This window comes from Neoarius graeffei, chromosome 25 (genome assembly GCF_027579695.1).
Source record: "Neoarius graeffei isolate fNeoGra1 chromosome 25, fNeoGra1.pri, whole genome shotgun sequence".
Classification (NCBI taxonomy): domain Eukaryota; kingdom Metazoa; phylum Chordata; class Actinopteri; order Siluriformes; family Ariidae; genus Neoarius; species Neoarius graeffei.
The window spans coordinates 38539542-38566445 of record NC_083593.1 but is presented as its reverse complement, the minus strand read 5'-3'; the positions used below and the strand labels follow the sequence as shown (position 1 = coordinate 38566445).

General features: G+C 44.9%; 2 protein-coding genes across 5 annotated transcripts in view; one reads left to right on the top strand and one right to left on the bottom strand.

Moving 5' to 3' along the window:
• wrn (WRN RecQ like helicase) overlaps window positions 1-10566 on the bottom strand; it is a 138438-nt gene extending 127872 nt beyond the window's left edge. For all 4 annotated transcript variants that reach the window (XM_060908210.1, XM_060908211.1, XM_060908212.1 and 1 more), the window contains exon 1: window positions 10256-10566. In XM_060908210.1, the coding sequence (XP_060764193.1) occupies window positions 10256-10333 (78 nt within the window). In that variant the 5' untranslated portion in view covers window positions 10334-10566. The remainder of the gene's footprint in view (window positions 1-10255) is intronic.
• LOC132873021 (protein TASOR) overlaps window positions 10086-26904 on the top strand; it is a 49350-nt gene continuing 32531 nt past the window's right edge. Inside the window, exon 1 of the mRNA XM_060908208.1 lies at window positions 10086-10223. The gene's annotated coding sequence lies outside the window, so the exon portion shown is untranslated. The remainder of the gene's footprint in view (window positions 10224-26904) is intronic.

Here is a 26904-nt window from a genome sequence, read left to right as displayed (position 1 = left end):
AATTTTTTTTTTTTTAAATAGAGCTAATGGTCGCCTCACACCAAATATTGACTTTGTTTCATTTATTATGACTTACTGCTGTTTATAGTATTTTTTAAATGTTGAAACATTATTTTTAAGCCATTTTTTTGCCTATAGCATTTCTTTACATGTGCCTAAAACTTCTGTACAGTACTATGTGTGTGTGTGATTTTATATAATATTACATATAAAATATGGACATGAGTGTTTTACTGGGAAATACACCACTCATTTTTCATACAAGCTATATCCGGGACATGGGGATTTAAAACCATGACATAAATCTTTGTGTGTCACTCGTGAGGAAATCGATGAATTGTTTTAATAAATCTGGGTACTTTTTCTTCGTGCATGTGCCTATATATAATAAAAAGAAAAATCACATGTTGGCTTGAAGCTATGAAGTTAATCTTCTATCGTAAAACTTGTATTTTTCATATGAAATACACTGTGGATCTGAGTGACATATTTCCTGATTCACTCCGATGATGTCACTCCCAGTGTTTTCCCACTGACTCGACAAGCGTTGTCAAAATGGCGAACCGGTTTAAAAATTAAAGTTCTTTTGATTAACTTGTGTATTTCTTTTGTGGCCGTGTCCATATAATATGAATAACGTTACACAGTGGACGCAAAGATATGAAGTTTATCTTTTCGTGTTGAAAATATTTTCACTCGTTCGCTTTGCTCACTGGTGAATATGTTCAACACTCGAAGATAAACTTCATATCTTTGCGCAACTGTGTAATATCCTCTCTCTCGATTCTTTACAGCAAAGCTTTGCTCTGGACATCGTCCAACACCTTTACCAGCTATACACCAAACTGTATGATATCAGAATAATGATAATTATCCTCTATTGTGATAGGTTACTATAAGAGATAAAGGCAGCATATCATTAAAAAAAAAAATTATATCAGCATGAAAGCAGACAACCTTTCCAACATATAAGCCACAGGGGCAGTTTTCTGTACCATGACAGGCAAATTTATCAGCAACAGTCAAATAAGAGCGATAGATGCTAAATTTTAAAAGGTGGATTCATGCCAATAGTTTTCCCTATCGGCAGACGTTGGGTCATATTGGTTTTCCAGACCAAAACCTATGCAAATAAACAACACAGATGCCATGGAGTCTATCTGTAGCCATGAATGTCCAAAAAAATAGTCAAAAATTCTGCAGGACTTGGATGAAAACTTCCCGAGAAGTAACAGTAAGGACGGGGCCGTCGTGTGGAAACAGTCACTGGGGATAAAGCAGGAAAAAGTATTTCTGTTGATGTTCATAATAAAGTTTTTAATATTACTCTCGGCAGCACGGTGGTGTAGTGGTTAGCGCTGTCGCCTCACAGCAAGAAGGTCCGGGTTCGAGCCCCGTGGCCAGCGAGGGCCTTTCTGTGTGGAGTTTGCATGTTCTCCCCGTGTCCGCATGGGTTTCCTCCGGGTGCTCCGGTTTCCCCCTGTAAGATTGTGTGTGTTCTCGTGCATAGCTGTCCTGAGCTTTATGACCCTTTCACACCCTGGTAAACGTGCATAATCGCGAGAACAGACTCTTTTGTTTTCTCTGTACCTTCTAGTTTCGCTGAAACCACCTTCCTGGTTCCTCTTGTTCTAGGGGGTGTATGGTCTGCTCTTTCATGTATAACAAAAACGACTCCTTATCTGGCGAGTTTCACCTTGTCTTGTCACGCAAGCTTCTGATGTATATAAACCCTGCTTTTTCTATGTATCACTGAGCAGTGCAAGAATAAACCAGATTGATTTCATTCGTGTGGTTTGTTTTTACCCTGCTCCAGAGCGCTCTTATATCGACGCATCTGAACTAGGACAGACGCAGGTTCTAACAATTTGGTGACCCCGACGTGATACTCTCAATCAGGTAAGACATGTTTAATTGACTACCTGGTTGGCAGTAGTTTCGATTTTGTTTTCCCTGGTTCGAGTCCAGGAAGAGCGCGCTATACAAATTTACGACACATTTCCGTCTGTTCCTCTTCAGATCCGTCTGTTGTCATTGTACGATGGGAAGCTCGTTCCCTAAGCCTGCGCCAGGGGAAACCCCGGCCGAATGGATGACTAGGTGCGGTTTCGCTTATTATGTTTCTCCTTGGCTCGATAATTTGGCAGGTTGGACCGAGGCCAACCCTCAAATTCCTTCATATCCTCGCCAAGGTACTTTCGATCCTGGTTATCTTGCATCGGCCTATCGCATGATTTATGAGGGATTAGGGGACCCCGGCTGGGATCGCCCGTATATGCGGGATGGATATGCCAAATGGTATGATATGAAGAAGATTTGGGATAATTTTAAACAGGCTTATACTCCCCGTTCAGTCCTGAAATCCATCCCGAAGCCTCGGGCTGCACCCGTCACCAAGGAAACGGAGGAGGCGGCGCTAGGAAAATCCAAATCTCATTCTGCTCCTCCAGCCTCGTTAGACAGTAAACCTCCACCTTATAGTAAGACCGGAAAAGCTACTGGTAAATCGTCGTCATCTGTAAAAACGATTCCTAAAATTTATCCGTCCCTGGCTGCTGTGTCTGCGTGCCCCCCCCCCACGGTTGACAGAGGGCAGCGTCCCGGAGGGATAAAAGGTGCACCTGCATCAGCCAAGAACGGCAAAGACGAAGAAAGTAGTGACGATACCGATGATGACACTGATGATGACGATTGGGATAATCCCGATGGTGTGGGTCCAGACGCCGGCTCGCGTCCTTATCCGCCACAAAACGCTGCTTGTGTATGGGTTGCAAAGCGCAGTGGTATTGATATAACTCCCCCGTCCCCGTCGGCTCTTAAGGACATCATCTCGCTTCTTCCGTCACCCGATAAGCCCTTGCTTTTTGTTGATCAGTTAATTAATGTTTCTCGTAATTGTCAGCTTACGGGAGCTGATTACCGGTTTATTCTGCAAAATAAATTAGGAGGCGCATATGATGAGACAGCCCTGTTAGAAAACGTTCAGGTTCTCGCCCCCGTCAATGATCAAGCTGAAAATATTAAGGAAGAGTATGAAGGGGATGACGGTCGCCCGCGTCGGCGCACCGTGACTACCTTCTTTTGGAAGGACACGCCGAACGCACTGCAGCAGCTTCGTGAGCAGTTGACGCGATACCTGCTCGCCTTAAAACAAGCAAATAGAGACCTGTCACAGGTCACTAACTGCAAACAGGAGCGTTCTGAGCTGACGTCGGCTTTCTGGAAGCGCTTTGGGGAAGTTTGGCAACACTTGGGAGGTCTTGAACTTGATTTAGCAAACCCGAACCCAATGTTCTTGTCCACCTTTCTGTCTAATTGTCGCCCCGAAATACAGAGCGTATTAAAACATCACTGGAGTGACCGGAATAATCTGGTCCTCCGTCAGGCCGGGGAGCGGGTGCGCACGTTGGAGAGCGATGGTCTCCTAGACTGTAAGATGAATAAAGCATGTTTATCTGTTGTGCCGGGCGGACGGGTGGATGGACGACAGGAGAGGGGTCGCCGAATGGGGCCGCGCGGCGGGGGAGGGAGGAGAAATGGAAAGTGCCACTATTGTGGAAAAGAGGGACATTGGATAAGAGAGTGCCATGCGAGACAGCGTGATGAACGGGAACGTGAAAAGCCTGTCATTCACGCTGCCCCGAGCCCTTCTGGGCAGAGGGATTTTTCCCGCCCATAGGGCTGCCCTCAGAGCGATGAAACCCCGACCGTTGTTATGTTAAATCTTTCATTCAGCTCCCCCCTTAACGAAGATCTCCCTACCATTGTGTTATGCCTAGCAGGGACTGAGTATTCTTTCTTACTTGACACTGGGGCCACGATGTCTTCGGTGGGGAGGGAATATGCGGGTCCTTTATCTACACGGTCTGTAAGCTCTGTGGGAATAGAAGGGGTTCCTTTCCATTCCAGTTGCACGCCCCCCCTTTCTGTTACTTGTGCCCTTGATCCTCTACTAACGTTTTCTCACTCTTTTGTTTGCATGCCTGAATGCCCTTTCAATCTGCTAGGACGGGACCTCATGAGCCTTTTGGGGCTTTCTATTTCCTTCAGTGGTTCGCACATGCGTGTGGATATACCTGACGACGCTCCATCGGATGCCCAAGCTCTCACTTCCCTTTCCCTTCCTCATAATCTTCTTAATGCTGCTTGTGCCGCTACCTACCTCACACCCTCTCTTTCTGACCTTCCAGATTCTCTTTGGGCGAAACATAAGGACGAGGTGGGCTTTGTTAAGTGTACCCCTTACGAGGCGGTCATTAAACATTCCTCGCCTGTGTATGTGAAACAGTACCCCCTTTCCCCCGCTAAACTATCTGGCATTGATGATGTTCTGTGTTCTCTCCTAGAGCAAGGTGTGGTTGTTCCCTGTGTTAGCCCTTATAACACTCCAGTGAACCCGGTGCAGAAGCCCAACGGCACGTGGCGTTTCACCCAGGACTTGCGTAAGATTAATGAGTTAATTATCCCAGTCGCCCCATTAGTTCCAGACGTTCCCTCTCTTATGGCCTCGATTCCGTGTGAACATGCTTTTTTCTCTGTAATTGATCTCTGTTCTGCCTTTTTCAGCGTCCCTGTGGGCCACGACACGCAGCCCCTGTTCGCTTTTACGCATAGGGGTAAGCAGTACACCTGGACCAGGTTACCTCAAGGGTATGTTGATTCTCCTGCGGTTTTTACAGCCGTAGTGAGGGACGCCTTGGCCGATTTGTGCCTCCCCTCGGGCTCCTCCGTGCTCCAGTATGCGGATGATCTTCTGGTAACGGCGGAGGATAAGGACATTTGCGCTACAGCTACACTCGCTCTCCTCTCTCTTCTGGCGCAAGAAGGTTTCAAGGTCTCACGAACTAAGCTTCAGTTCTGCCTCCCCACTGTTCGATATCTGGGTCACGATCTCTCCCAGGGCTCCCGCAGGCTCAGCCCCGAGCGTGTGCAGGTCATCCTAGACACTCAGGTGCCTGCCACCAAACACGCCCTCATGGCTTTTCTGGGACTTATCAATTACTGCCGCCAGTGGATTCCTGACTGTTCCACCTATGACAAGTGTCTGCGCTCTGCAATTCTGCACTCGGACCCTTTGACTCAGCCCTTGGTATGGTCTGACGAGATGTTGTCGGCCTTCAGGGCCTTGAAACAGGCTTTATGCTCGGCTCCTGCTCTCGGACTTCCGAATTACCGTTTGCCGTTTCATTTATATGTGTGCAACCAGCAGGGAACTGCGTCTGGGGTTTTGGCGCAGGAGCACGGGGGGGGTATGCGGCCTTGTGCGTTCCTCTCTAAAACTCTCGATTCTGTGGCTCAGGGTCTCCCTGCTTGCCTCAGGGCGGTGGCTGCATGTGCTGTCATGGTCACGGACGCTGAACGGCTGGTCTTATCTCACCCGCTCGTTCTCCACACCTCACATGATGTAGTGCACGTTTTAAAGAACCTCAGTACCCAGCATTTATCTGCGCAGCGTCGCTCTGGATACGAGTCTATTCTTTTGGCCACCGAAAACCTTACTGTTAAGCCCTCCTCCTCCTTTGATTCTCTCGCACACGCTCTTCAGCGCCTCCTCAATTCACAGGATGATTTTCTTCCTTCTGAAACACACGACTGCATTTCTAGCATTCTTTTCGAGACAAGTATCCGCCCCGACTTACGTTCCACCCCCTTACTTTCAGGTGATTCGCTGTTCGTGGATGGCTCGTGTTCACGCCCCTCTGACGGCGTTTTCGTGTGTGGTTATTCTGTGTGCCGCCTTCCTGATGAAACTGTTGAAGCTTTTTCTCTTCCTTTCTCCTCGGCTCAGGCTGCCGAACTATACGCTCTAACCCGTGCATGTGTTATTGCTCAGGACACCGACGTCACTATCTACACTGATTCACGCTACGCTTTCGGCGTTGCTCACGACTTTGGTCGGATTTGGGCTTCGCGTGGGTTCACCACTGCAGACGGTAAGCCCATTTCTCATTCTTCGCTTGTTACTGATCTTATTACAGCGTGTCTTCTCCCGCGCTCTTTAGCCATTGTTAAGACTCGTGCTCATTGTATTGGGGACTCTTTTGAGATCAGGGGAAACTCTCTCGCCGATCGCATTGTCAAAGCCGCGGCTGCCTCTGGTGTTTTTCCGCCTTCGCTTACTCTCTCCCTGGTCTCATCCAGCCGTATGATTAGTGCCGTTCTTCCGGACATTGACTTGATCTCCCTCCAGGCCTCCGCTTCGGCCTCAGACAACCATTTCTGGGACTCATGCGGCGCGCAGCCGTCTGACGGCGTTCGGATCGATGCTCAGGGCCGCCTTTGTTTGCCTAGACATTGCACTCCCTTTCTCGTCCGCGAGTTTCATGGTCCCACTCACCGCGGACGAAGGGGGGTAGTGGAGGATTTATCCAAAATATTTTGCATCGACAAAATACACACCGATGTACATCACATTCTAGACAGGTGTTTAACGTGCGCACAGAATAATCCATCTAAACCAGGCGCGGTACATCAGCACATTCCTTTACCAGACACGCCGTTCCAAGAATGGCAGATTGACTTCACTCACATGCCAAAGCAGGGCCCCTTTAAGTATCTTTTGGTCATGGTCGACAAATTTTCACGATGGGTGGAGGCTTTCCCTTGCGGGAAAGAAGACGCTCGCACGGCGGTAAACAAATTGACGCAAGAAATCATTCCGCGTTATGGTCTCCCGGTAGGGATAGACTCTGACAAAGGTACGCCGTTCACCTCTAAGGTGACACAAGAACTGTGTAAAGACTTAAAGATCCATTGGCGTTTCCACATCCCGTACCATCCACAATCCTCCGGCATTGTGGAGCGCGCAAACAGAACAATCAAGGGTAAGCTGCGTAAAGCCATGCAAGAAGCTGGTACTAAAAATTGGGTACAAGTTTTGCCTTTAGTTCTCGCTGACATGCGAATGACCGCTCAAGTGGCCCTCGACAACCTGTCTCCGTATGAGCTCGTGATGGGCCGGCCTTTTCCTACACCCTGGCGCAGAGGTATGCAGGCTATAGGAACGAGTGATCTTGATGTACATCTCAGTGAGTACGCCGTGGGTCTCATGCGGGTGTTGGATGAGTACTGGACGAGACTAAATTCCAAAAAGCCTCCCATTCCTGAGGCACCCACTCACCCCTTTGAGGTAGGGGATAAAGTGTTGGTAAAGAAATTCGCTAAATTAGGCACTCCTCTAGAGGAACCACCCTACAGTGAACCCACGGATGTGCTCGCTGTAACTCGAACGGCTGTACTAACTGACCTTTTTCCACAGTGGATTCATGCCAGTCGAATAAAGAAGGCTCCAATGTAATAGAAATCTATATTGTTGATGCTTAACAGGTTTTTGTGTTTCAGAAAGTTGCTGTGACAATAGCTGACGGCCTTTTCAGGGATCCCCTTTCCAGCATCCGGAGTGATCCGGTTTCGGCTGATCTACAAAGAGGGGATGGTCGGTGCGTCCCGCAGACTTCTGAACTGAGGAATCTGGAAGACACGTGAGCCTGGGCTACCTTCAACTATCTACATCCTGTGGACACAGAAAGAACAAAGTCAGTGACCAGTATGACTTTCCTTCTGGTATTGGTCTTAGCGCTTGGAGCAGGGAATCCCGCTCAAGCCAGCCACGAGGACAACGTTTTTTGGCGATTTGCCAATTGGACTGCTAAACAACATACTAATCAGTCTTGTTATGTCTGTCAATACGTTAGAGTCTAAACTGTAGTTATACTCTGTAAACAAAGTATAAAAGAGGGGATTGTAAGATTGTGTGTGTTCTCGTGCATAGCTGTCCTGAGCTTTATGACCCTTTCACACCCTGGTAAACGTGCATAATCGCGAGAACAGACTCTTTTGTTTTCTCTGTACCTTCTAGTTTCGCTGAAACCACCTTCCTGGTTCCTCTTGTTCTAGGGGGTGTATGGTCTGCTCTTTCATGTATAACAAAAACGACTCCTTATCTGGCGAGTTTCACCTTGTCTTGTCACGCAAGCTTCTGATGTATATAAACCCTGCTTTTTCTATGTATCACTGAGCAGTGCAAGAATAAACCAGATTGATTTCATTCGTGTGGTTTGTTTTTACCCTGCTCCAGAGCGCTCTTATATCGACGCATCTGAACTAGGACAGACGCAGGTTCTAACACCCCCACAGTCCAAAGACATGCAGGTTAGGTTAACTGGTGACTCTAAATTGACCGTAGGTGTGAATGTGAGTGTGAATGGTTGTCTGTGTCTATCGCAGCTTTTCCACTATCAACGCGGCTGAGTTGGGCTGAGCCGTGCCGTGCTGAGTTGGGCTGAGTCATGCTGAGTGGGGCTGTTGGAGTTGCATTTCGACTACAACCGCGCTGAACCGTGCTGGCTGGAAGTGGGTGGACACATTGGGTGGAGTTAGCGAACGTGGGTGGACGTCACGTGATGTCGTTAGGCGGCGCAAACAGTGACATCAGTGACCTTTTAAGCGGTAGTCTCACGACCCGGATAGTAAACAATAAACATGGAGGACATGGAGTCGTTAGTGTTGCTGGTCTTGGTGCTGTGGCTTGTTGTCACCGACAACGCCAACAGATACTGGCAAGAGCGTATACATGAGGCGAGGCACATAAGGCTTCAGAAATTCTCGTAATTCGTAATTATTCTTCTTCCAGGTTTACAGATCCCAGCGTGCTCGCGGGGCATGTGTGGGCGTGTGAGGACACTCCTCCTCACCAATCAGTGCACAGGGGAGTGCCTCCTCACGCCCCTAGCCCCACTCGGCTCGGTTTGGCTCGCTTCAGCCCCACTCCAAAACCGTGCGAGTTTTGGGTGCTGAGCAGGGCTGAAGCGAGCTGAGTCGTGCTGCTCTGAGGTAGTCGAAACGCGAGCCGTGTCGGGCTGAAGTGAGCTGAAAAAGGGTAGTGGAAAAGGGCCATATGTGTCAGCCCTGTGATGACCTGGCGACTTGTCCAGGGTGTACCCCGCCTTTCGCCCGTAGTCAGCTGGGATAGGCTCCAGCTTGCCTGTAGAACAGGATAAAGTGGCTAGAGATAATGAGATGAGATATTACTCTCTGCCAAAACTTCACAACATTTTAACTTAAAGTGCCATTCCACCATTGGATGTATTCTTTGGCATAAAATACAATATATTTTATGACAACATGACTAGACAGAGAAATCTTTTAGCTTCAAAATGGTATATCAAACATAATTTTTTGACAACGACAAGTATATTAGTTTTGCGACCAAAGTCACCTACCCTTTTAATTTCCGTGTGGTAGTGACACGTGATGTCATCGGCAGGTTCCCCTTCTTGTGTACCACGTCACGTGTGACGTGGCACAGATTATCAGCAATGGCGGATAGAACGCGATTTCCACTTGTCGATTGCTGTGCCGATATTCACCATCGACCGTCTCCTTTGGGCATCACTTGCTATTTTCCTTCGCTTCTTTTCCGAAGCTGACAATCGCGTTCTATCCACCATTGCTGATAATCTGTGCCAAGTCACACAAGAAGGGGAACCTGCCGATGACATCACGTGTCACTACCGCGCGGAAATTAAAAGGGTAGGTGACTTGGGTCGCAAAATTTAATATACTTGTCGTTGTCAAAAAATTATCATTTTGAAGCTAAAAGATTTCTCTGTCTAGTCATGTTGTCATAAAATATATTGTATTTTATGCCAAAAAAAAAAAATACATCCAATGGTGGAATGGCACTTTAAAGCAGCTTTAAGAAACAGCCAGTGTGACAAAATCGTTCAATAGATATTTATAACAAGAACATGCAAATAAATGAGTTTTATAGCTTTAACTTATAAATGTTGCATTCACTACACAAAGACGGTGGATTTAAAGAGCAAAAAAATTACACTGAAATCTCTTTAGCGTGGTGATGACTGAAGGTAAAGTGGATAAAACAGTGAGAAAGAAAGAAAAAAGTCTCATACTTTCAAATATTTAGCTTTAAGCAGCCCTAAGCTTATAAACAGTGCTTGGGATTTATTTGAATATGACCATAGAGATGCACCTGAGGAACAAAATTTATGCAAATAATGGTCTCTCTCGTCCAATAGAAACGCAACACCTTACTGAAAACTAACAGCACAAAGACAACTACACATGCCAAGTCGCCTGAACACGGACTGCAGCCAGCGCTGAAGAGCCGTCTGTGTGCTCTTTGGTTTTATTTAGAAAAAGCCTGGAACAACTCCACAACGAAGAAGCCGTCTAGCGATGTTAAAGAACTCCAACAGCAGGTCAGTAGAACTCAAAGTGTGCGTCTTCTTACCTGAGACTGCACATCACCGTCACGTTCTTTCCTCATCCATTCCGGAAGTGAGCGGTCCCCTGCTGTGGACTGAGCCATCACTCTGGGGCTCCAGTTCAGTTCTCTACCGCAGGGACATGCTCAGGACACGCTTCATCTATTCACAACGATATTAAAACCTTCTGCGCGCTCTAGGAACACCTCATCAGAACAGTGACACTTCCTTCCAGATAAATACAACTTTACATCACAGACATGCCTGCTAAACGCCTTTATTTACATTGTTTTAATTAAGTGTAGACTGTGAACTCTCGCGCCATCCGCTGCGTTAGGTTTTTTGTTTAGTAATAATAAGAGACAGCGACACCTACAGGACTGGAGCGGGGCTGCGGCGGAAAGCTCTCCGGGGTCCTACAGACCCGTAGATTAATGTCTAATCCATCCATCCATTATCCTGTGCAGGCAAGTTGGAGCCTATCCCAGCTGACTATGGACCCATTTCACGTGACGTCACGACAAACGCGGCCGCCATTTTGGATGTGTACTACCAGTAGTTTACCACAGCCAACATTGAAGAACGGCAGCAAAGAAAGTTTCAGCAAGACTTCCATCATGCCACTATATTGTTGTAGTAGCCTGGATGTAGTAACCATCAACAAACAAGGCAAGGTTTATCATTTTATCAGATCCCGATGGAGAAGATGGATAGCGGCCATTAACAGATTGGCAGGTCTCGGCATACCAACGCTTGTGCAGTGACCACTTTGTTGGAGGTAAGACGAATAAAATTAGCCAGAAAAGGCATTACATTGCTGTTAACATTCTGTGGCGGCGAGTGTGTAACCAAATAGGCTAAAATAACCCATTGTAACCTCTTTGTTCTTCTGTAGTAGCTATTGTTGACTAGCTAATGTCAATAAGTAGCTGGTATGTTACTGTAGCAATGTTTACGTTCAGTCATTTGGATGACTGTTAAAACCTTTCAGTCTCAAGTTTTTCCTTTACTGTATTTACTAGTTTACTGTAATTATGATCCGGCAGCTATTTACATCAGATCCAGTATAAATAGCTGCCAGAGCCAACGTCCGAGGTTCCGGAGCGCGCTCCGGCTTGCTCTCCCTCAAATTAAGCAGCGCGCGCCGGCTTGCTCCCGGAGTGCTCCGGCCGAGGTTGCCCTCAAATTAAGCAGCGCGCTCCGGAGCAAGCCGGAGCGCGCTCCGTAACCTCGGCCGGAGCACTCCGGGAGCAAGCCGGCGCGCGCTGCTTAATTTGAGGGGAACCTCGGCCGGAGCACTCCTGGAGCAAGCCGGAGCGCGCTCCGGAACCTTGGACGTTGGCGTGTATGTGTATGGCAATGGGTTTTTAACGACATGGGTATACAGATCATGTGGGCAGAAGTCAGGTAAAGACGAGGGCTTCGTGTACTTCCGTCAGTGAACAATCCTGGTGGAAGCAGGTAAACGTCGTTCTCTAAGCCTGCTAACCTCAATTTTTGCAAATATCTCTCCCTCTGCTAGCCCTGTAAATGCCCTACATCGCTGGATAGTGAAGGTGTTTTCTGCATCTCGCTCCTTTTTCTTTTATGTTTTTCGTTTGTCGCCTTCCTCGCATTCAAACCGATTCGAGCCGAAGTCCACTACATGTCCAAAATGGCGGTCGTGTTTACGAAGGTCACGTGACTGAAAAGGGTCTATAGAGCCTTTTCAGTCACGTGACCTTTGTAAACGCGACCACCATTTTGGACATGTAGCGGACTTCAGCTCGAATTGGTTTGAATGCGAGGAAGGCGACAAACGGAGAACATACAAGAAAAAGGAGCGAGATGCAGAAAACACCTTCGCTATCCAGCGACGTAGGGCATTTACAGGGCAAGCAGAGGGAGAAATAACAACAGTAACGACACATTAGCAACGCCGTACAGAAATAACGGTTTATGGCACAGACCCTTTCGGTTCTCGCTCATCTAGCTGCTACAGTGACTGCTTAGACTGCAACAATAATACCTAACACAGTATCCGTCGTAAAGACGTGAAACTCGTCGAGTGACGAGTGTGTTCATTGATAAGCTAACACAATCTAAAAGTAGACATACCATCACACTGCCCTGGCGCTGTGTACAGTTTACCTTCTATGGTTTGTGCACTCACTATTTGCCATTACTTTCTCCAACCGTTGTTACAGATTACAGGGAACAGCCTGGATTTAAGAGACAAATACATGTTCCTCTTGTTTTGAACACTTATTTGTAGGCAGTGCTTAATTTGTAAAGTGGGAGGTCCCGGAGCGTAGAGGATGAGCGGCTCCGGTGCGGAAAAAAAGAGGGGGGGAGGGGGGCGCTGCGCTGCGCTGCGCTTCTGGGCATGTTTTGTAATAACACTGCAAATTAAGTTCATCTGCAGATATTTTGTGGATGTCGTTTCATGAGAGAAATCACCAACAAGACAGATATCAAAATCATACATTAACACTAAATAAACTTGCATTTTTTTAATTTAATTATTTGGGTTTTTGTTGTTGTTGTTGTTGTTGTTACATAGTCAAAAGAGGTGTTGGATCACCGGATCCAGTGTAAATAGCTGCCGGAGCCAACGCCCGAGGTTCCGGAGCGCGCTCCGGCTTGCTCCCCCTCAAATTAAGTGCTGTTTGTAGGACACTGCCTCTGATCTGTCCTACAGTCTACCAACAGCAAAGGAACACAACGCTAGCTAATGTCGTTAGCTAATAGCTACTACAGTAGAACAAAGAGGTTACAATGGGTTATTTTAGCCTATTTGGTTACACACTCGCCGCCACAGAATGTTAACAGCAATGTAATGCCTTTTCTGGCTAATTTTATTCGTCTTACCTCCAACAAAGTGGTCACTGCACAAGCGCTGGTATGCCGAGGGCTGCCAATCTTTCCTATTTATGCCCGCTATCCATCTTCTCCGTCAGTCAGCATCTACCGGGATCCGATAAAATGATAACCCTTGCCTTGTTTGTTGATGGTTACTACATCCAGGTGCACAACAATATAGTGGCATGATGGAAGTCTTGCTGAAAGTAAACACTTTCTTTGCTGCCGTTCCTCAATGCTGGCTGTGGTAAACTACTGGTAGTACATGTCCAAAATGGCGGCTGCGTTTGTCGTGACGTCACGTGAAAAGGGTCCATAGACCCCTTTCACATGACGTCACCGTGCCGCGAGAGTTTGTTAGGCGCCATATTGGAAGACCAAGTACATGCACTCACAATATAAAACAAAGTACGAGCGAGAGTAAAGTGACACGATGGCTGATAATTCGGGTTATGTGAGTACATTACCAGCTGCAGAAAGGGCACGGTATGTGGAGAAACTGGCTGTGATTGATGGGTTTGACCCATATGATAAGAATCGGGGCAAGGGAGAATGGAAACATAAGGAGGACCTGACACCAATTCTGCCATCTGTTTGCTACCCAGACATTGTAAACTATTTGTTGTTTACACCCAGTGCCTACACTCAGTGTTCGAACTATGCCGATATTTTCGGGGGGTCCTTTTTTTTCCCTTGGGGGTGTGTGTGCTTGCGCTTGTCTCGGAGCGTGGATCTCCAAACACATGAGAAGCCTATCTTACGCACATATCACGCGGACTCCACACACGCGTCGCGTCTGAAGTCATAACTCATCAGGGGAAATCGTGTCCGCATTGGCATGTTCAAAAAACAACCTCGCGTCAACAATGATACCACACGCAAGAAAAAAAAAAACAGTCAGACTACTCAACAACCAACCTGGCAGCAGCGAGCAAGCCCCAAACCATCCTAAATTATTATTATTATTAAATTGTAGAAGTCTGGGAGGCTTGCTCCTCATACAGTTATCAACTTGGGGCCACTTTAGCATGTTTTAAATCTGAATTTCTTGCGTTTGCTTACCTCAAAGTGTCCGCAGATCATGCACAGACTTATCCATTATATCCACAGTTTTTTGCCAAGTCTCACACAGGTTTCTTTCAAGTCTACTGTTGGGCCAATAAATCATAAATAAAACAGCTCAGATTTGTTTGTTTAAGTCGTTTGCCACTCCACTTTATTCTCGTGGGTTCACATACCGCTGCCGTTATTATCCCCTTATCACGAGTTTGTTGGTCTTCCAAAATGGCGCAGGGTCTGTTTACTTCCGGTTTCGGGTGACGTCAGTGAAAGGGGTCTATTGCTATGTTCACACTTATACTGGTACGATAGTGGTATAACTGTATTGATACAAAGTATACCGGTACAGTTTAGTGCATCTGTCCACACTAGCGAGAAATGTTTGCGGTTTTCTTTCACGGAAGTTGAAATGCTCGTGCGTGAAATGTTTCCGTGGTTACCGAGTAACTTCCTTCCGAGAATATGGTGGATGAAACAACGTGTGTGCTTTTTGTTGTCAATGTACAGTCTGTATTTCTGGTGGTCGTTTATTCAGTCAAATCGTATAAAACGCTAGCCTAGTAAACTAGACCCACTCGCCTAGCGTCCAAAAATATTTTTGCCTAGCGAGTGGGTCTAGCCTCGCACCATATAAACAAAAACACCCCGGGCATCAAATCGTGCCCGCCAATCACAACGCAAGGTTTTTGTTTGGATTCTTTGGGCGGGCTTTTGCAGGAGTGACGACAAAGCTGCGCGATGCTGGAGAAAGCACAACAGGAAAGATGGCTACGGCTAGTGAACAGCGCGCGTTTGACTCCGCTTTGGAATCAGTTTTAAAAGAATTAGACTTGGAGTTTTCGTTGAAACATGAGCAGGAAGAGGCTCTCCGCTCATTCCTTTTCAAGAAGGACGTTTTCGCTGTTTTGCCGACCGGCTATAGCAAAAGTCTGATCTACCAGCTGGCTCCGCTGGTAGCCAAATGGATGGGGCTAGTTTGTGCAGTACGAAGAATTAATAAACAGCTTTGAAACATTACTTTTTGATTGTTTCTTATTTTCCCGTTATTTTAAATTTAAGGGAAATTATTTCACCAAACACCACTAAATAAAAACTCTCAAAAACAGTTTAAGCAAACCCTTGAAAAACACTTGGAAAAAATAAGAGTGTATGTTAAGTATGTGGTACAGACTCCAAACTTGTGGTCATTATCTCCAAACTTCTTAATATCTAGAACCTGTTTATTAATTAATACGCATTTTGAAAAATTATTTATTTCAAGGTCTCCCCCACTGCGCGCTCTGACTACGTCACAGTCACTGTTGCGCTGATTGGTCAGAGCGTTGGCCTATACGCACAGAGACAGTTTGAAAGACAGCGGTTTGTTCCACCCCCACCCTTCAGAAATGTCTACGGATCGAGGCCAGACTAAATATTCACATTTAGTCTGGCTTGCCAGGCTAATAAAACGCGCGAGGCAGTTGAGAAAGAAACAAAGAAAATGAATCTCCCTTTCTCCCCCTCACTTTCTCCCTCTTCCCTTCTCTTCCCCTCCCTTTCTCCCTCTTTCCTTCTCTTCCCCTCTTCCTCCTTTCTTCCTCCCTCTTTCCCCCTCCCTCTCTCCCTTTCTTTGCTCCATGTAGTTCCATGGTCGTGGCTCAGGTGGATAAGGCGCCATACCATAAATCCGGGGACCCGGGTTCGATTCCGGCCCGAGGTCATTTCCCGATCCCTCCCCATCTCTCTCTCCCGCTCGTTTCCTGTCTCTACACTGTCCTATCCAATAAAAAGGTGAAAAAAGCCCCAAAAAATATCTTTAAAAAAAAAATTTAGTCCCATAATTTTCATGTTACATTTAGTGAACTGCTAATTACAATTACATAACACCAGTATTACGTGTAATCCACGAAATGTACATCCCTTTGTTATTTATGCACCTTACATACAGCTAATTAACTAAGTAAAGAATAAAACCTGACGGGGCATGCTGTTAGAGAAGAAAATAATCTTTGATGAGATGTTGTGATGCTTCAACATTTCAACAATTAGATATTTTTCTTTGTTCAATGACAACGTTTTTGTATTAGAGACATTTGCTGAACATCCTTTAAACAGTCTCTCTGATTTTTAAATCCAATTTTTAAATCCATTTATCATTAGGTTGATTTTACGTGGAGCATCTGCCTACTACCACTAGGTTTATATGATGTGGCGCAGGTACTATATAAAGGATCACATGTTAGATTGAGTGCATCAATATAAACCTGTGATTTGCCTTGTATTCGCTACTACTCTCAAAGCTGTCGTTGCAGGGCTCTACATTAACTTTTGAAACCACTTGTCCTGTCGGGCAAGTTGAAAGGAAATTTACTTGTCCGAATGTGAAGTTGACTTGTCTGAAGAAAAATTTGAGAAAAAAAAACCACAAAAACTATTTGTAATAAATTAATTTCTCCAGAATTACTTTAACACAATCTATTCAGGGCGGCACGGTGGTGTAGTGGTTAGCGCTGTCGCCTCACAGCAAGAAGGTCCGGGTTCAAGCCCCGTGGCCGGCGAGGGCCTTTCTGTGCGGAGTTTGTATGTCCTCCCCGTGTCCGCGTGGGTTTCCTCCGGGTGCTCCGGTTTCCCCCACAGTCCAAAGACATGCAGGTTAGGTTAACTGGTGACTCTAAATTGACCGTAGGTGTGAGTGTGAATGGTTGTCTGTGTCTATGTGTCAGCCCTGTGATGACCTGGCGACTTGTCCAGGGTGTACCCCGCCTTTCGCCCATAGTCAGCTGGGATAGGCTCCAGCTTGCCTGCGACCCTGTAGAACAGGATAAAGCGGCTAGAGATAATGAGATGAGATGAGACAATCTATTCACTGCAGAAAAAAATTGGACTCCATCAATCATTAATTTATTTATGAGAAATTGAAAACCAGAAAATTAAAATTATACAGTATATTATCATTTTTAAATTATTAACTCTGAATATATATCCTCCACTGATTAATTGTTGTTGTCTAATTATTCAGTGTGGCTCCTGTATGGTATTTAATAGTTGCGATGAAAGTTGCGGTATTTTTTAGGTTTTTGTTGCGATTACATTGCGGGAGGAAGTGAAAGTTGCGAGAAATTGTTGCGATTTTCTCTTTTTGTGATTAAAATTGAGTGATATGTTAAATATTAAGTTATTACTGAAAAACTATTGATTAAAAAAACAAAGACACTGAGAAATGGTCCTATAAACAACTTTACCAATATAAAAGATTACCAGGACTACAAAAATGCAGAAAAATAGGCTTTACTTATCCAAATGCACCTGTTGGTTCAAAAGTTAAAGTGCATAGAACCTCACAGCACAACATGAAGTTACCTTAAAATATAATATAAATGCCTCAGCTTTCATGTAAGAAAACCTATTAATACTAGTACTGTGTGCAGGAAGTCTCTCCTGAAGACTAAATTAAACAATAATTATAAACTAATAAAATAAATGGCTCAGACTTCATAGAAGAAAAAAAACAATTTGAACAGAATCTCACAGTATGATGCTGAAGCTGCCTAAACAATGGAAAATAAAATACCATTTTGGCAAAAATGTTGGCATCCATTAATTTCTTGTATTAAGTAAAAAAAAAAAAAAGTAAAGTGTGCACAGTCCTTCACTGTAAACATAACACACTTTCAGTAACAGAATTTAAGCCTACATAAACACTGACTCGCACATGCTGCTTCTCTTGAACGTATACACGGAAGTAAGGCGGAAGGTAGTTTGTCGACGTCACCTCAAGACGACGCCAACGGTTGGTCAAATTTGCGGGAAGGTTGCGGTGATTGGATATAATTGCAACACCGCCCTGAATTCACGGGGATTGGTTGAATTTGCGTTGATGTTGCAAATCGCAACATCGCGAAATCCTGGAGGGTCTGGTAAACGACCGTTTACTTTTCAGCTCAAATACACGAAGCGGTATTGGCCAGTTTCGCAAGCGGAATATTGCGCATGCGCACATCGCTCTTTCCGAAGAGAAACATCCGGCGATTCATCCAAACAATATGTCGAGTGAGATGCTTCGGAAATCATGTGAATAAACTGATAAATTTGATATGTAACCCGAATATCGGCGTATTTTGGCACTTGTCCGATCGGACAAGTAACTGAGATGATGAACTTGTCCGACATAAAGGATCACTTGTCCCAGACAAGCAGACAACCGTTAATGTCGAGCCCTGCGTTGTCAAAAATTAATCAATACCTCCTGTCAAATCAGATTGGAATGCAACAGTGCTGGTCTATGAATACAATTAGTGAGCTAAACTGGAATTAATTAATTCACCTGTTCATTGTAATTAGCTAGTAAATTACAACCCCAATGCCAAAAAAGTTGGGATGCTGTGTAAACTGTAAATAAAAACAGAATGCGATAATTTGCAGATAATGGAAACCCTATATTTCCTTGAAAATAGTACAAAGACAACAGATCAGCTGTTGAAACTGAGAAATTGTATTGTTTTTTGAAAAATATATGCTCATTTTGAATTTGATGCCAGCAACACGTTTCAGAAAAGCTGGGACAGGGGCAGGTTTACCACTGTGTTGCATCACTTCTACTTTTAACAACACTGTAAATGTTTGGGAACTGAGGAGACCAATTGCTGTAGTTTTGAAAGAGAAATGTTGCCCCATTCTTGCCTGATATACAATTTCAGTTGCTCAACAGTTCGGGGTCTCCTTTGTCATATTTTGTGCTTCATCAAGCGGCAAATGTTTTAAATGGGAGACAGGTCTGGACTGCAGGCAGGCCAGTTTAGCACCCGGACTCTTTTACTACAGAGCCATGCAGTTTTAATTTGTGCAGAAAGCGGTTTGACATTGTCTTGCTGAAAGAAGGAAGGCCTTCCCTGAAAAAGATTTGGTCTGGATGGCAGCATATCGCTCTGAAATGTGTATATATCATTCAGCATTAATGATGCCTTCCCAGGTGTACAAGCTACCCATGTCATGTGCACTAATGAACCCTCATACCATCACAGATGCTGGCTTTTGAACTGTGTACTGATAACAAGCCGGATGGTCCCTCTCCTCTTTAGCCTGGAGGACATGGTGTCCATGATTTCTAAAAGAATTTCTGCTTTTGATTTGTCAGACCTCGGGACAATTTTTCACGTGGCCTTAAGGCCAATTTATGCTGACAACCCAGTCCTCGCAGATGGTGTCGCAGATGGCGTCTGCATAGCCCCCCCCCCCCCCCCCCCCCCGTGGGTGCAATCAGTTAATTATTGAAATTAAGTGATCAATCTCATTAAATCAGTCTCATTAAATTTGAAGGTTAATAATTAAAATGAATCAATCCCATTGAATCGTTTACGTTGACTCATTTGAATTGAATCATACCATAGAATCAGTCTCATTTGAAGTGAATCATTCAGTGAATCGTTCAGTGAATCATTTGATGAATCATACCATTAATCCTGGTGCTTAATAATAAAGTACGAAACAGCTAAATTATGGTATATTTCCAAATTATTACGATCACTTACCATATTACATAACTTATATGCACCTTTTTGAATTCTTTGAGAGATTGGGGACTTCAGAAATATTGGAACACCAACAAGATGAATACACACAGCTTTGATAATAAATGGATTTATTATAACAAAGATAAAAATGGATAATCAATATATACAAATATGATATGGTGTGTGTGTGCATGTGTGTATGGCCTAGCTTGTTGCTAGCTAAAACAAAGGAATGTTATCTAAATAAACAAAGGATTAGCTCTGTTGCTAATGTGTGCTTGTGTGTATGTGTGTGGGAAGGACTTGGCCATGTGTTTAGCCTCGTGTAGCTAACTACACGTGGTGGAGGCCTAGATTAGCCTTGTGTTGCTAGTGTGTGTTTGTGAAAGGCCCTATGGCCTAGCTAAAGTGTGTTTGTTAGGCCTGGTGAGGCCTACTGAGCACGTGTTGCTAAAGACAAAGGAATTAGCCGTAGCTAACTAGGGTGTGTTTGTGAGTGGCCACGTGGCCTGAACAAAAAGCTAGCTTGTAGATTTCTAGCTGAGGTGTGGTTTATCAGGCCTGATGGCCTGCTGAGCACATGGTAGGCCTTGATTAGCTTTGTGTTGCTAAGCAGACAAAGGGAAGCTGTAGCTAACCCACTAGCTCATAACCGTACTGAATCCACTGAAATCTTGATGAGATCAAGATGTATAATAATGAAATTTAAAATGTTAGTAAGAATAAGAGAGAGAGAAGCATGCACAGCCTGTCTGTTAAAACAATTGAGATTAAAACAAAAACAGAACAATTCAACACGCTGCGTGTTTAACAGTGTAACGGATAAACCTGGGTTTAAATTCACACTATTTCAATAAAGCTAAATTCCTAAGACTAGCTTAATTATTATGCCCAAATATATTTTACTCAATATCTTGCCTCTAGCAAAGTTCTGAGAAGATGTTCGCCGTTGCAGAGCTTCGCTGTTCATGAAGCACGTGAGTCGATTCCATGAGTCGATTCCGTGGACAGAAAACTTCTCTTGATCCGACGCGTCGTTCGTGATGAAAGGAAAGTCTCTGATTAACGTGCACAGAACTTCAATCAGGAGGAATTCTGGTCGCTCCTAATTACAAATTAAAACTGCGTTTGAGCTGCAGTCGTGACGTCACTTCTAATACGAATAAACCGGTTGTAACTCAGGTTGAGTTTAAAGATCGCGCTATTCTGGACTTTTACCTTGGCCAGTGGTTAAGCACAGAACGCGCTGGATGATGGATCTTGTAAGAAAAAGGTGTTTTCGGGTTTGAGAGCATCTCTTTATGCGTCTAGATTCCTTGGAATCCGGACGCGAGAGACAAAGAGCGGAGCTTCCGCCTGGACTTATGCGCGCATGGCGGACTGACGTAGATGATCCCGCCCACGCGTGACGTAGGTCACGCGGAAGAGGACTGGGAGTTGTAGTTCTTAGAGCCAAAATGGCGGCATGATACCTACATTCCCCCTTTTGGTCTCAGGGGTATGACGGAGTCGTAGCACTGAGAGCACCGTATCGTATCATCGCCGTGTCCATAGTCCTTGAGGTAGACTTGTTCTGCACAGTTCATGGTGTCCTGTGAAGACTGTGTAAACTTATGAGTTCCAGTAAGACAGTTGGAGACAGAGGCATTTTGGGCATATAATCACTATGGGCATTTTGGGCATATAATCACTATCTAACTAACTAGATCAAAACCACATCAAAAAAATATTAAACATTGAACATGAAACATGTAGTGTTCAATTTCTTATGCATAAAAAAACAAGAAAAGAGAAGAAATGAAGGAAGGAAAGAAGTATTAGTGTTTGGGTTGGCAAACCTAATCTTCTAGAAATCTTCTGTGTTTGGTAATAGCAGTGGGTGGTCTAGCCAGAGAGCGTGCACTACTGCGGCTAAAGCTGTCAGGGACACAGACCATCTTATCTAACTTGGCATAGTGTTATGTATGGGTTGCCTGGGCAGACCCAGTGGATGTCTTTAGTGGGGGTGCATATCTCTAAGTCTTGTGGATTCACAAAAATGAGGATAGCACTGCCAAGACTATATGCCAGGTGTATTTGCGATGAATACACACTAGTAATAATAGCGGATTTTAGTATTTTATCTACCATGTTATATCGAAGGGTTATTACTTCATTGGGTTGGTGAAGTCTGACCGGGAATGTTAGTGTACGCTTATGGTTGAGTGATGCGTACAAGCTAGGTGGACAGGATGGGCCTAGCTGTCGTCCACCCCCTTTTGGAGTGAGGACTGTTCAACAAGGTTTGATTCGATTATCATGGAAATCGATATGAAAGCGTTTGATTAGGCCTAGATGTCCTAATGCGATACGCGACGGGGAACGGTTTTGTTTTGTGTGAAGTTGACTAAGTTTATGTCGCAGGGCTTGGTTGGGATTGGGTCGCCTTGTGAGAGCCGTGTGTCTGAGAGATGGTGGTGAAGACTTTAGCGCACATGAGAGGTGCGTTTTGTGTTTGCCTTCGCCACCGGGGGGGCCCTACATCCTGACCCTCACCTGCTGTTTCAGAGGGATCTCCTCCCCCTTTCACGAGATATACCTGTGGTTCCTGGCCTAGTCATGCCAGCGAATAGCTTTTTGTCATTTTTCTTGGGCTCTTTTGTTTTATCTGTTGAGGGGTCTGACCTCTCCTGTAACAGTTCTTTAATCTCAGCCAACTGGGCTTTTTAAGAGTCCAGCTCTGAGGGGAACTCACCAGGTTGGTCTGAGTCACTGTGTTGGTCGTCTCTACCCTTACGTTTAGAGCTACGGTCGGAACGCTTCTGCAGTTTCTGGTCAGAGCGGGGATGACGGTTTTGCTGCCAACCGTTTTGTTCCCTACGACCCTTTTCATGTGATGGGCGATTGCCATAGTCACTGTGGATTCGCCCTCGGTCCCTCCTGGCCTTACCTTGTCGATTTTTCCACTCACCCTTGTGATGGTTCGGCAAGGGGCGGTTCGAACCGGGATTTCTCCAGGGAGGTCCCCCTTTTGGAGCTTCGCCTCCTTCTAAGGTTAGCGGGGGCCCATTTGCATCCTGGAGCCTAAGGACTCTGGGGTCATCATCGTTTCCGTTTGCGGTTTTGATGATGGTCTCCCAGGTCATTTGGGCTAGTCGCCTAATTTCCCTCATCGAATAGCGACCTCGTCGACACGTCAGTGTGACATGGGTCTGCACGCTTGGGTGGAGGTTATGTAAGAAGAGAGATATGAAACCTCTATCTTCTTCCAACCCTGGTGCACTACTACCTTGGAAATAGGCAGTACGTAGCCGTCTGTAATATTCACGAGGTGCCTCAGACCGTTTTTGTTTGATTTGTAATGCACACAATGTCGCGGAGGTTTCGTCCATGTATGGCGCATATTCTTCCCTCATGTAATTGCGAAGTTTCGAATAACTATCGCGAATGTTTGGGGGTAGTGTCTCTAAAAAGCCACGAACGCTACTACTGGAGGTCTTCCAGATTAGTTTAAGTTTTTCATGTGTTGTGGCGTTCGGCAGGTCCATCAGGCATCGATCAATTTCTCGTAAATAGTCATTTACATTAGTTCTTTGATTGTCGGGATCGAATTGTTCGACATCTTTGGCAAGTAAGTCAATTTGCCATAAGTGAAGGGTTTGGTGCACGTCCTTGTGCGACCTTCTTGGCTCTTCTGAGCACTCACTATCTAAGCTACTCTGGTGTTGTTCCCGTTTCGCCCTAGATTCATAGTCTGATTCATCTGAAGATTGATCAGGGGTACTGTAGCACACTGACCTGGGTGTACTAGGGTCCTGGGCTCCGGATGAGCGCAGGATGGCTCCATCTTGGCTAAACGACGGAGTCGAGTAGCGAGTTGATGAAGTTTGGCGGGGTGTCTGGTCCTCGACCAGATCATTTACGGTGTCCGGTTCGGACGCCTCTTCCCGCTCTGAGCTTTGGGGCATTGTTGGGGGTCTTTCACACCCCTCGCGCTGCTCTTGGGGGGTCTGCTCCTGGGCAGCCCTCTTAGCAACCATTTCGGCTTTCTCTAGCCGTTCGGTGCAATCATCAAGGGAGGTCTTCAAGAGCTCACGCTCCCTATGTAAATCATTATTATCGGCTGTCAGCTCGGCATTGCTGGTAGTCAGCCTTTCAACCTCTCCGCGGAGGCGTCTGATTTCTGAATCAGCATCTTGGAAGTATGATAGGAATAGCTTACCTAGTGCTGCTTGGACACTAAAAGTTGTTCTTTTTGGATCTCTCTCATGTTTGTTTGAATTGTCTATGTTGTTTTGGCATTCACTCTCACTCGTGTACTTAATGTTTGCCTTTCCGGAGGCAGAGCAGTGAATGAGATCTGCGATGACCTCAAGGAGAGACACGTCTTGAGCGTTGTCTTCCATTTTTGAGACACGAGGGGATGCCATTTTACTTAGGCTGGATACTAGATAATTAATCAATGAGTTAATTATTAATTAATCGTTATTAATTAACATTAACTATGTAATTAATTAAGGTTTATTGGTTTGGAAATGCTCTCTTATCCTAAGTTGAATAGGTTGAGTATTTGTGATATGGTTATCACGCTACTGTTAACCGTTTTAACACACCTGAGAATATCTTAGCAGTTGCTGAATCAACTGCTAGTTTATTTGTTGTTGAACAATATTCCAGAAGTCAACAAACCAATCATCCTCACACAGGGCACCACTTTAACTGTGGGTGCAATCAGTTAATTATTGAAATTAAGTGATCAATCTCATTAAATCAGTCTCATTAAATTTGAAGGTTAATAATTAAAATGAATCAATCCCATTGAATCGTTTACTTTGACTCATTTGAATTGAATCATACCATAGAATCAGTCTCATTTGAAGTGAATCATTCAGTGAATCATTCAGTGAATCATTTAGTGAATCATTCAGTGAATCATTTAGTGAATCATTCAGTGAATCATTTAGTGAATCATACCATTAATCCTGGTGCTTAATAATAAATTACCAAACAGCTAAATTATGGTATATTTCCAAATTATTACGATCACTTACCATATTACATAACTTATATGCACCTTTTTGAATTCTTTGAGAGATTGGGGACTTCAGAAATATTGGAACACCAACAAGATGAATACACACAGCTTTGATAATAAATGGATTTATTATAACAAAGATAAAAATGGATAATCAATATATACAAATATGATATGGTGTGTGTGTGCGTGTGTGTATGGCCTAGCTTGTTGCTAGCTAAAACAAAGGAATGTTATCTAAATAGAACAAAGGATTAGCTCTGTTGCTAATGTGTGCTTGTGTGTGTGTGGGAAGGACTTGACCATGTGTTTAGCCTCGTGTAGCTAACTACACGTGGTGGAGGCCTAGATTAGCCTTGTGTTGCTAGTGTGTGTTTGTGAAAGGCCCTATGGCCTAGCTAAAGTGTGTTTGTTAGGCCTGGTGAGGCCTACTGAGCACGTGTTGCTAAAGACAAAGGAATTAGCCGTAGCTAACTAGGGTGTGTTTGTGAGTGGCCACGTGGCCTGAACAAAAAGCTAGCTTGTAGATTTCTAGCTGAGGTGTGGTTTATCAGGCCTGATGGCCTGCTGAGCACATGGTAGGCCTTGATTAGCTTTGTGTTGCTAAGCAGACAAAGGGAAGCTGTAGCTAACCCACTAGCTCATAACCGTACTGAATCCACTGAAATCTTGATGAGATCAAGATGTATAATAATGAAATTAAAATGTTAGTAAGAATAAGAGAGAGAGAAGCATGCACAGCCTGTCTATTAAAACAATTGAGATTAAAACAAAAACAGAACAATTCAACACGCTGCGTGTTTAACAGTGTAACAGATAAACCTGGGTTTAAATTCACACTATTTCAATAAAGCTAAATTCCTAAGACTAGCTTAATTATTATGCCCAAATATATTTTACTCAATATCTTGCCTCTAGCAAAGTTCTGAGAAGATGTTCGCCGTTGCAGAGCTTCGCTGTTGATGAAGCATGTGAGTCGATTCCGTGAGTCGATTCCGTGGACAGAAAACTTCTCTTGATCCGACGCGTCGTTCGTGATGAAAGGAAAGTCTCTGATTAATGTGCACAGAACTTCAATCAGGAGGAATTCTGGTCGCTCCTAATTACAAATTAAAACTGCGTTTGAGCTGCAGTCGTGACGTCACTTCTAATACGAATAAACCGGTTGTAACTCAGGTTGAGTTTAAAGATTGCGCTATTCTGGACTTTTACCTTGGCCAGTGGTTAAGCACAGAACGCGCTGGATGATGGATCTTGCAAGAAAAAGGTGTTTTCGGGTTTGAGAGCATCTTTTTATGCGTCTAGATTCCTTGGAATCCGGACGCGAGAGACAAAGAGCGGAGCTTCCGCCTGGACTTATGCGCGCATGGCGGACTGACGTAGATGATCCCGCCCACGCGTGACATAGGTCACGCGGAAGAGGACTGGGAGTTGTAGTTCTTAGAGCCAAAATGGCGGCATGATACCTACACCCCCCTTCGCAGACGCTCTGCGCGCACCTCCCAAAAATTGTGACCACCTCAGACAGCCTCGCAGACAAGAGGGCTCTGATTGGTCCACTCTACATCCGCTGTACACGCACTTCCGCTTCCCTACTTTCCCGGTTTGGTTTGTGTTCACGACCGCCATTTTTAAAAACACGAGCGAAGATGGAGCAGCACGAAGAGCAGTTGATCGAGGAAGTACGTAATACATCTATACAACTCCAGTTCTAGTCATTATAAGTAACCGGAGGATAAACACTCCACTAACCACACCCACCAACTACTCCTAGCAATTTCGCGACTTCGCGCCCCCTTGCGTTGTGGCGGTGAATAACATCGCGCACGCCTATTACTCCCCGCTCAATGATAAATTACAACTGTCTGCGAAAAGCTATCTGCGAAAGCCTTGTCGCAAGAGCATGCAGAGGCCTTCAGTCTATCGTAAAAGAGCTCGGGCCCAGAGAAGGTGGTGGTGTTTCTGGATATTGTTTATATCTGGTTTTAACTTGCATTTGTGGATGCAGTAATGAACTGTTTTCACAGACGATGGTTTTCTGAAGTGTTCTTGAGCCCATACAGTGATTTCCACTACAGACACATGTCTGCTTTTAATGTAGTGTCGCCTGAGGGCCTGAAGATCACAGGCATCCAGTGTCAGTTTTCAGCCTTGTCTCTTGCTTACAGAGATTTCTCCAGATTCTCTGAATCTTTTAATGATATTATGTACCATAGATGATGTGATCCCCAAATTCTTTGCGACTTTACATTGAGGAATGTTATTCTTAAAT